At 40.2% G+C, this 11,896-nt stretch overlaps 1 protein-coding gene across 1 annotated transcript; it reads right to left on the bottom strand.

Moving 5' to 3' along the window:
* Positions 1 to 2,635: 2,635 nt before the first annotated feature.
* On the bottom strand, positions 2,636 to 4,315 carry slc18a3b (solute carrier family 18 member 3b). Its single transcript, XM_084670744.1, has one exon. It carries the CDS (start codon positions 4,313 to 4,315, stop codon positions 2,753 to 2,755), a length of 1,563 nt encoding a protein of 520 aa, XP_084526870.1. The 3' UTR covers positions 2,636 to 2,752.
* Between the last annotated feature and the right edge of the window lie 7,581 nt (positions 4,316 to 11,896).

The following is an 11,896-nucleotide window of genomic DNA, read 5'->3' as shown; positions in this document are numbered from 1 at the left end:
TGTTTATCTCTACCTACTCTTAGAGGCAGGAAACTCCTCCCATTCAATACATTCGTGGATTTGGGAGCTCGCGTTCCCCATCTCTGGGGATGGAAACTGTCTTTGGTGTAGAATTGAATGGGTTATTTGTCAATATATCCTGCCCATCTGGGCTCGTCAGAAATGGTAGTTTCCTTTGAATTTACTTGGTTTTAAATAATACCACGGCACATCAATTTTCGCCTTTGATGGTGCTGATGACAATAGTTGTGTGCATTTCTTTTAACATGATTGACTAAGCCTTGTTATCTCCCTCCCACGTGCAAACATTTTTAGTTGTGTTCTAAACTTACAAACAGGAGCTTTCCGTTGGTATGTTACACAGAAACGAGAAGAAATGACTGTTCAATGTTTTGTTCAATCAATTTATAGGCCTGTAAATCGTGATTTAAATCGTGATGTAAATTGGTGCACATGTGATATAATCTCCATCCTCCCAAAGAATGCGTTCTGCGCTGCGTGTTCGTTTAAATTGAAAACTTCACCCTCAAGTTGTAACCTTTGTTTCAGGTTTCTTCATCGCACTTTATATTTAAATTTGACTTATCTCTTGACTTACGTATAAGTTATATATGTGTGTACATTGTTTTAACGATAACAAAATTCGTGACATGAACTTTAATTAAATATATATGTTGGCTACATTTAGTAAAAGACTGTTAAGCAGTCAAGTCTAACAAAGGTGATGCGTGGAATATCTAGAAAGTTCCAAGACTTGGCCTGCATCACCATACCAATATTGTGCATCTTTGTGCAACATTGTCGAAAAACCAGCATGGCATTTCAATCGAATAAAATCTTTGGAAACGTGTCACACAATCGTGATTAGGACATTTGGTGTTTTTATTGCAGTACATAACATTTTGTTCACTGACAGTTTCCCTTAGTGTAAACTAAGCTTTGGTGTTCAAATGTAAGGTATTTGTAGATGTTCAGTCTCAAATGTTAACTGTAATACCTGTCAACACTCCCGTTTTCCCCGGGAGTCTCCCGTATTTCACACCCATCTCCCGCCCCCCACCCGTTTAGTCATTTCTCCCGTGAAACTCCCGTAATTTGTATGGCCAAACCTCATTATATAAATATTCTCATAAATATATTATTTCAATGTTGTCCAGTTGCCAGATCTTGTATGAAACGCATCCTACTCACATACTACATAGGCTATCATACCATTTTCAAACCATTTGTAACCGCAACCAGAGACCGTCTATACATTCTCTGCCGCAACCTACAACCCAGTTGCGCTGGTGATATCTCCGCAGGTAGGCGGGAGAATTTTAAAAATACATGGTTGATTTTTTATACAGAATAACTTGAAATGGCAACAGTGTCAGATGGTGCTACGGCAAAAAAAAAGTCAAATCAGCAAGCCGCATCGACAATTGTATTTGGTATGGATGGTCAATGGATTGTTAGTCAAGATCCATTTTGGGCTATGAGGCACCTCAGAGAAATTGTACGTTCCTTGGATTTGTTTTAAACATGAGGCTATATTAATTTATCAGTACTTTTCTTTGAGTTTGCTCTGTTTGAAATAATATTTTCACACGTTAATATTTGACTTGATTGTGGCTGGCAACAATAATGTTAACGTCATGTGCATGTGGCGAGAGGATATGTTTCGATTTGGCATTTATTTAAACTTTAGGCTGTCTTGACTGTTAAGTATTTTCATCTCACCAGATATTCCACAAATGCGCAAACATAGGAGTGTGCAAAGAAGCACTTAGGCTTACAGCTGTGACTCTCTCATAGAAATGCTACACAGGACCTTTCAGTTGAGATAATAGGTCTCAGAGAAACCCTGCGAAATGACGGATTGGCTGAATGTATTTGCCCAATCAACCGAATAAAGATAGAATTGAACGTCGTGCAACTAGCTGTGCAATGTGAAAGCTGCTTCAGCAAGCAAAAATCGTTCTGCTCTGTGTTCGTAGTAAAATTGGAAACCTCTCTAGGTCTCTAGATCTCTAGTCATTCTTATCCTTTGTTTTAGGTTTCTGTCTTTGCATGGCACTTTATATGATCATTTCACTCTCTGACAAACGTGACACATCACACACATTCATTTTTTTATTACATTAAAACGACAATCGATTAATTCACAGAGATTTACTCAATACATTACCAACATGTAGCCTAACCGACTTCATGTTTGAACAATAAACCGTTTTAGCAAACACTCAATGCAGAGGCCCACATAACCTATAATTTACAATGTGTATATCTCCATATGTACAACAGCCTACACATTTGTTGTGATACACTTCATATAAAGACTGCATTTCAATATATCTTGAAATAAAAATGTTAAAGTCTTGATTTGGGTTATATAGGCTACATCACTAAGTGGTATCAAGCCTTTATCAACATATAGGCTAATCTTCTGCATTTGTAGCCTATCGATTTACCTTTTTAAAGTAGTCTACTCTGCGTATAGTGTGCACACAAATTCAACTGTTGATTGGCCTCTCACAAAAACTCAAGTTACACGTCCATGGCGTTATAGGCTGGTTCAACATGATGAAATTACAGTCAAATTACTAGCGAAACTAGCGAAACGGGTCACATAATTGTACGTGCTTAGTGAATGGGCGTTTATATTGCACATCAGTACATACCATCTTGTTTATCGATTATACTCTTCAGTTTTAGCAAAGTTTTATTGTTCAATTGGAATGTAGCCTATTTGTGGCATCATTTTCAAACATTAACTGTACTCCGAACCGGAGGACTCATCTAAACGTGACCTTTGTGATCTAAAGGGGTCAAAGCCGTTTTCGTCGACCGGCAGGCAGTTTCCTGCAGACCTACAGTCCTTCTTCTTACCTCTCCGCTCCTCCATCTTGATGGTGTCGTACAGACCCTGCGGTGCATCTTCCAGAAGGTTATCTCTCTCTGAATAGGATGGTTTCATTTGCCATACATTACGGAGCAACAGAAGGGCCGGTGCGTAAAGAACATTGACGAGGCCCATACCTAAGTTAAGTTGCACAAACCCGTGGTTATGCACTATCTGACCGGCAACTATGGGACCCATGGCATATGCAACAGAATATGATATATCGGCTATAGCATATACACTACCATACACAGACACATGACGTACATCGACCAGAAAGGCAAGAGTCGGTAAGAGAGCAGTGTCCACGAGTGCAATGCCAAAGCATATCCCGCATAGGGGGGCAATTAGTTGGCCAAATGTTTTACATGCTGGAACTGTGCAGGAGCTGGCACCGATAATAATCATACCTATAGCACCGTAAAACCACTGCAAATTCGGATACTTGGAAGATAATTTAACAGTTATGTATACGCCCAGGACATGTGGAAAGAACGCTGGCAACCATGTTAATCCCATTTCCCACTTTGTGGAGTGCATGGTGCTTTCCATCCAGTTGGCAATGGTTGGCTCCAGGAAGGCCAGGGGAATGTTACAGACCGTCAGCGCACCTGCCACCACAGCTATGTACGGATCGATCATGAGTCTGTATATGGGGGTGCCTACCGGCATGTTCTCTCTAGTCTTGTTGGAGAATGGCTTTATCACAGTCAGAAGCAGGATGCCGTCCGCAAGACAAATGGAGGCTAGTACAAAAAACGGTACCCGTTTGCCTGCAAACTCGTACAAAATACCCCCAAATGGAGGCGCCACCAGGCTTCCAAATGAAATGAACGCCAACGCAATGCCAAGGGCTTTACTTCTCTCTGCCTCCTCAGTGTATTTATCTGCTATCATGGCAATTCCAGAAGTGTCCGCAAAAGCTGAGCCCAGACCTTGTAAACTGCGGGCCACAAACAAGGTCGCATAATTCTCTGCAAAAGCGAATATACAAGTAGAGATAAACATTACGGTTAGTCCAATTAAAAGCGGAATGTCATATCCAACGCGATCTATGAAAGTTCCTGACAATGGATTTATTAACAGTTGCAGGATTGCCTTCGATGCAAAAAGTACTCCTATTTGGACGTCCAAATTGTCTTTGTAGCTTTTAGCTTGGTTTGTGCTGTTCGTTGAGGAATTAAGAACTACATGCACGTGCTCTGCTTGTTCAATCTCTAAATCAGCAAGGTAATCTGGAATAATCGGCACAATTACCATGTAGAGCATGTTGTCAAGAAGTAAAGCCACGCAGACGATCACTAAAATAATCCGTCTTTGCTGATGAGGATTCTTGATTGCCGTCCCCAATTGTTTCGTTTTTTCGCCCATCTTAGACAGTTTTACTGCGGCTGACTTGACCAGCCCGTAGGATCCCCCTTCCGAATCCATGGTTCGTATTTTGTATAATCTCGTTCTCAAAGTAAAACTGCTTGTGCTCTTCCCCTTATACTAATGCCTCACAGCCACATATACTACTCCCTTGTGCATGCATATAGGCCTAAGCATTAATTTAGCACTTTCAGTTTCAAAGAACAAATGCAGTCGGAACTTTTCCCCCTGTGAATATGTGCGGTTCGAGGCTGCTTCGACTGATGGGCTTTCTTTCTAAACTTGGTACCCTACTGTTTCATCCCTTATGCGTCCAGTCTTGTATCGTGCTGTGGAGATGAGACGTGGTGAAATCTGCAAAAAATTGGACTTCAGCTGCTATTTATCCTCCTCAAGTTTCTTTTGAACGGTTTTATTACTTGGTTATTACACTTCGGGCACCGTGGATCTCCGTTTCCAGTGTTCATCTCTCCTATCACCTGTAGCCCTTTCTGGAATAACAAGTTGTTTATTTGCTATTGTAAGACATTAAAACGCAGGTTTGCAGAACATTTTGTGTTTTTTCTTCTTCCATTAAGAGCTGTGACGCATCACCAGCTCGCTCCTTCGCGGATTCTTTGACAGTGTGTCTTTTATGCTAATTTCGAAACGTGGTAGTCCCATAGCCAATGAGAATCCTTATCATCACGCAGCAAGGGCACTGTATGGGAGAGCCCTCCCAGCCATCCAGTGACTGCCTCTCAACTTTCCCGTGAGCAGGGGCGGATCTACCGGGGTGGCAACTGCCACCCTAAAAATAGCCTTGCCAGCACAGCTACCACCCCAGTTGGCAGCTTTGAAAACAAAGAAAAGTTGTCTGACGCAAACTGCCGATAGAAGGCTCCAACTCAAGGAAGCAATCGTCGGCACAGACAGCAGACCACACCAGAGGAATAAGCAATTATCTATTAATGACTAAGAATAATTAGAAAAGTGCAGGGCTAACGAAGTTGCAACTTCAGTTTTCCTGTTGAATTGGGGTTAATAACGTTAACTCGTGAATGCTTTGGGAAAGCAACAACAAAGAAGACAGTGGTAAAGTTTATTTGAAGTTCGATATTCAACAGATTTTTACATGCCCAGTATTGTGTCATTTTAACCGGTGTTTAGCACCACAATGACTGTCCGCTTAGCCAAAGCTTTTAGCTGCCTAAACAATGCGTATGTTTAGGGGCCATCAACAAATTACGTCAAAAGTCAATCGTTTTTCAACATCATGAACTAGGAGCGTCAAAATAGTAATTGTAAACTGTTGAAGATGTTCGCCTATGCATTCATGCTGCATAGCCTTTATTTATTTTATTTTTTTCATCTCAGGTTATATAAAAAAGGGGTTTTCATTCTAAATAAATCTTCAAACTTCAATAGCTTCAATAGCTCTAACAGTTCAGTGGGTAAAATGGACATACAGTGAACCTCAAAATCCATTTACACATATTTCCTATGCAAATCTCACAATATTTATTTTTTTGCTGTAAAATGGTGTGTTTCGAAAAACCTATACCTTTTTTGGCTCTGGTCTGTACCCGTGGAAGTACGGTGGAACCGAAAATTCCACCGTACTTCCACGGAATTACAAAGAAGAACGTTTTTTAAGGATATTGAAAATTGACTACGGTAAATGCAGTGTTCCAGGCTGTACAGGGAATGCTGACACTTTTCAGAGTCTTCCCAAGGAACCAAACACTCGATGGGCTGTGGTGCTTGTCTATGAGAAGATCGCTGTGCATTCGACCCTCAATTACAGATTTGCTCAAACCATTTCACCGAGGACAGTTTTGAAAACCTGGGACAATGTAAAGCAGGATTTGCTATGAAGCTGCTGCTGAAAAGAGGTGCTGTTCTGACCTTATGTTCATCACAACCGCAAGCTGTAGTATGATTTTGTTGCAAACAGTTATTAGCAATGCTAACGTATCCTGTAGTCTATCTCTCTTAGGTACAATGTGTGATGATTTAGTTTATTGGCAATGGGGCTAACGTTATTTCATGTTCCTGACTGTGTTTCATTCGAATAAATAACCCGTGCTGTCATGTAAAGGTGCCAGTATGGTACTTTGACTCCGTTACGGATGGGCGGGCCGCCGAATAGGATGGATTAATTAGCATTTCTGTTGCCTTTATGGTTCTCCGAAGGCTGGGGGTGCTGAAAACAATTCACCGCCAGAACAGTAGGTGGAGAAGCGTTTTTTTGTCGAAAACACGTTGCTTTGTTGCGTCTTTGTAAGTTAGAAATCGTCGTTGTTTATCTCCCACCTCTCATCACACGTGACCCTCCTACCAGCTGTCACTTGTCAGACGATACGATATAGACAAGGCTCTGGTTTTGTGAATTCATTTCTCCACCACCAAGTGTATAATCCAATGTGAAAAATGATAAACAAAAAGACTGATAGTATTGGAAACAAAAAGATCCATACAAACTGTATGTACTGTCAAAACTACAATGTACTACTCTAGGTCACTAAACTGTGGCAGTCAGTGCACAGACAACATACTCACGTTTCTGAATTCACTAGAGTAGAGCATAAACTAGCTCACAATAAACTTTCTCTCCAAGCAGTTCTCATCACAGACATCTTTCAAGAAGACGACCGTAGAGAAAACGTCTTTCTGTCGAAGTCGTCAGCGTCGTCGTCGAGTGTTTATGTACCTCCTCTCGGCTTTCCTCACACACAGTGAACGATGGCAGCTAACAGACAAAGACTGTTGATGGAAATTATGTATCACGGCCAAGGGGTATCCGTCGCTGTACAGCACGGCATGACGGATCGACAGGAATTTCAACGGTGCACGGGAGAGCTCTCCGAGGCCCCCGGAGACGATGGAGAGGGCGTTCCAGGGCGTTCCTCTATGTCTAGGCCCTTCCCATGTGTCCGTAATCGTGAAGTACGGAGTACCATATAACGGCCTTAAATCTACAATTCACAATGCATGTTTGTCCAGATCTTTGTCAGATTAGATTTTATTAGTTAGAGGCAAGATAGCTAACTGAAGCTGAGTTGAATCACAATAGTTTGGTTGCTACAGTAATCTGTAACGTTACCCACCTAAGTCGATCCCGTCTGCTTCGGCAACAGAAGTGGAAACAACTAACGTGATCATTTCAAATGATAGCTAGTCAATCTGTTGAAAACAGTGTTGTGTAGATACAATAGATTTATTTGTAAGTTTTTATTTCAAGTCTCCACCTTCGATGTTTCAGTGAGTGCTGTTGACCGTGTTGCGTCTTGCTCCGCAGCTTCACTCGTTGTAAACCAACCAATCAGCACGCAGCTTATCTATATATTAGTGCTGTCAAACGATTCGAATATTTAATCGCGATTAATCACATTAATGTCAAAGTTAACTCGCGATTAATCACAATTAATCGCACATTTTTATCTTTTCTAAATGTCCCTTGATTTCTTTTTGTCCCATTCTTTTTCAAATTTTAATGCTCTTATCAACATACAAAAGTGGTTCGGATTGCTTCGTGCAAATATTTTTGCAATCGCCTGGCTTTGAAGAGGGGGCGGAAAATTTGCATCAGCAGTGTGCTTGGCCATCAAGTGGTTTTTCAGACTGGACGTGCTGCGATGATAGCTCAGTTTACAACGACAAAACACACAGATCACTTAGGTCTTGTCAATGGAACCAATTGGCAACTTTTTAAAAGTAAACTTTCCATTCAGAATCTTTTTGGCATCCATTTCGGCATCTCGCGCTCGCCATCCACTCAAAACGTAACGTTAGCCTACTACCAGAGAATATCTAATATCCGTAAACGGGCTCTGCTACTACTCTTTAGCCGGCTCGCAAGCCAAACAAGTGTGTGTGGCGTGCCTGTTGTTTTGTTTCCGGTCTAGCTAGATCCGGTGTGGTGTTGTAGTTTTTCTACCTTTGGTAGTTGTTGCAACATCATGTGAAAAAAAACTACAAAGTTTGCTGGGCCAAAAAGAGCGATAATTGTGCAATAAAAAAATTGACGCCGTTAATTTGGGTTTGCGTTAACGCCGTTAATAACGCGTTAAACTGACAGCACTACTATATATTCATGAGCATACCATAAAAGGAGAAAACCTAGCGTTTTTAAATAAAGGAGAAAATCTCTTGTTTTTTCACAGGGTTATTTCACAGGGTGCATAAAGGCGCATAGAACAGCACCCAAGCCATTTTTAGCCCAACCAATGTTACATACCCTATGTGGAGACCTTAACAGGGTTCCACAGGGTTTTAAAAAGTCTTAAATTCTGAACTTTAAGGCCTTAAAACTTCATAATGTCCATATTTTCATCCGAGGTCTTAAATTAAATTTAGTCAGGTCTTAAAAAGGTTTTACCCTCGTTAATTTCCAGAAACACAGGCTGCAGAAAGTTATTACAAGGTAGCAAAAAAGTATTGAGTCGTAGCCTACAAAGCGAGTCTTTGCTACAAACAAAACCAGCAGAACGCTGCCCTCAGAACATTGGTTCGGTGTGTTGTATTTCTTTCTGGAGGATAGCCTATTGATGTTGGTACCAGGAGCGATTCTAGGATCAGACCTTTAGGGGTGCTTAGCCCCCAATGAGAATGTAACATGAATACAGTGCCTTGCAAAAGAGCTAAACCACCTTGCTAATATAATCCCTAAATTCACTTGATAACAATTAATACATGTATGTATTTTTCTGCTAAATATTAAATGGTGGGAAAACTAAGGATGTCCCTTTCTTCATGAACTACCAGCATCAAATGATAATAAACAATAATACTTAAAAAAAAAATATTATTATTTTTAGGGGTGCTGAGAGGAAATTTAGGGCACCCCCCTTGAGCACCCCCAAAAAGGGTCTAAAATTGCCACTGGTTGGTACGTACGCAGTGATAAAACTACAAATCCCGTAATAACTGCAATACCTGCATGCAAAATATGTCTGCGCTTCTTCTGAATTTGTTCAAAATTGGTTACGTGTGGAAAATGGAAAAGTGTACTTTCAACAAGACATGAGTTGCGTTCGACATGGACTGACTTCATGCAGCGCCACAGCTGGCTGCAGACGACGCCGGCGCTGCATGAAGTTAAATGCACCTATGGCTAGGTCACAGCGATTTCCGCTGTTGGTTACAAGCAGTACCCAGCTCCAGGTACGCGGCTCGCTGCAAACTTTGCCCCAAAAATATACAATTCAGTTACTAATGTGATTGCTTTATCTGTAAATTAAATGTATGCTCTTTTAATTTAAATGAATTCCATTCATAGAAATTACTTGTTTTTTTCAGAATGTCTTTTGATTTAAATATTTTTTGTGTAATGTGTTGTGTAGGTCTTACATTTCAATTATTATGGTCTTAAAATGTCTTAAATTTGACTTACTGAAACCTGCAAGAACCACGCACTTCTGCCACGGGGTGCCACCCCTCAAAATTTCCTGCCACCCTCTTGCCACCCCATGAATATTTTTATAGATCTGCCCCTGCCTGTGAGAAGGCTTCAAATTTAGATGTGCTGTACAAAATGCAATATGTTATGTAAACAGTGAGATGTTTTAAAGTCAGTTGTTGTTCAAAACAGTAGGCCTATCACCTTTATTTTTCCAAGAAGACATTCTTAAAATAATAGTTGATAAGACGTCCTGCAGTGTCAAAAATGCAGTGAATGAATGAAATGGTACAATCGGAATCGGCACTTTCTAATAGAGTTTGTATGTCCTCATGTTTCTTAAGGATGGGGGAAACCCTTCTGTGAAAATCTTAAGAAATCCATACTGAGTACATTTGAACTATCTTGAATTGAATTTCAGGGCGGTACAAGTTAAAAGACAGTCTGATTAGTTTATTTTGTACATATAGATTATAGACTATGGTACTTTTTATGGTCTGTTGAATATCCTTCTAATAGGTAGACCATAAATGGATCTCTACGAATGCGTAAATCCTGCGTACGCGTACATTTAAACACCCCCATCACTGGTTAGCTGCCACATAGCCCATACTGCTCTTCATAAAATTGACAAAATATACAGATACACAATATTAATGCCACATAATGATATACCAAGGATAATATTTTATATGGAAGTTCCAGTTTTGAAACGTAATCTCCCAGTCTATTCTAATATTTGCATTTGCTTTGCATGACAGGGATATCCCTTGGCACTGATGTATTCATAGACAAGTGTGACATCTTGTGGTTTAAATTTACAATTGCAAAATTATAGCCATGCTCTGTAAAAAGAGTAATCTGGCTGCAGGCTTGGAGAAACAGTTCTGTACGAGCAGTTCTATTTTGTGGAGATCCACCCCATAGGGAAGTTCTGCTTCTAGTGGTTTACCCCACTGCCTACACTGCCAATCACCAGCTGCTCCCTGGAGATTGACAACAAGGTTGTGTGTATTGGCCTGAGAATTGGCAAGCTCTCTGGGGTTTTCTCACTGTGTGTCCCGCTTGTTTTCTCTGCTCTGCTGTCAAGCGTCAACTCAGAGGCAGAGTATGGAAGTTTATTAGACTCTTTATTCAAATGGCAATGCATTTGTCAAATGCAAATTCAATGCGCAAAGTGACAATGCAATCCGCAATTCAAATGGAAAAGCAGTTGTCAAATGGCAATTCAATGTGCAAATGACAATGCAATCCGCAATTCAGTTTGTATTATTTTGAATAAAAATGTGAATGAACGCTTATTGCATTGCATTTCATATTGACAAGGTTTTTTCGACTCTTTATTCAAATGGAGATTCGATGTGGTAGCTAAACAGCGCCCCCAATCTATTGCATTAGCATTTACTTGTCATCACGCTCTTTTTGTTGCAAAATTCAAATGAAAATGCAATCTGTCAGTTCCCCCATCAAGGCGGGTGCCCGCCCCTATTGAGGGTAAGACCAAACTTTACTCTGCTTCTGAGTGGCTACTATGGCGTGAAATTAGTGCCAGGAGAGCGAGCTCTGTAAAAACGATTTGTAACTTGCAAAAAAGATTTGTGTACTTGTAAAAAAAGTTTTGTGTCTCCGTAGAAGAAAAAGATTTGTGTAGCCTACTTGTAAAAAAAAGTTTTGTGTCTCCGTAGAAGAAGGCCCAAAACCATATAAACCCATCAAATATAACCAGTTTCTGTGTGTAGTATCATTAGTATCATTTTCGTCTGTCTATTACACATGACCTAGGTCGTAGTAAGTTTAATAGTATTTTAATGTAAATATGTATACGGATATTTAATTAGACAAACAGTCATTAAACCTACCATTAGTTGGACAATGTGCAGCTAAATGGCAGGGAACTGGCGCGAAATATAGTGGTTTTCATTCGAAATGTATTATTTACTGCCAGTGTAACATAGTTATCTGGGATCAGATTAAATTCCACTAAATTGGCAGAACTACGTCACCTGCTGTTCAAATGTGTATCTGCTCAGTAGCTGTAGCGCAGCATTTAATTCCTCAAAGCAACAATGTAAATAACGTGAAAAGTATTTAAAGGTTGACCCAGTTGTTAGTTCAAAAAATGTAAAATTGTTCATTGGGCACACAATTCTGCCTGCTGAATTTGTGAATAAAACCTTGTACAATAACCAAACGTTCAATGAAATGGTACATTTGTCTAGACAATATGTAATGCAAATTGAACAAGCCTGGTGTATTCCTGG

This window comes from Hypomesus nipponensis, chromosome 13, assembly GCF_054491055.1.
Source record: "Hypomesus nipponensis isolate SF chromosome 13, ASM5449105v1, whole genome shotgun sequence".
In the NCBI taxonomy this organism is placed as follows: Eukaryota; Metazoa; Chordata; class Actinopteri; order Osmeriformes; family Osmeridae; genus Hypomesus; species Hypomesus nipponensis.
The sequence above is the reverse complement of the archived record's forward strand: the minus strand, read 5'-3'. Positions and strand labels throughout refer to the sequence as shown.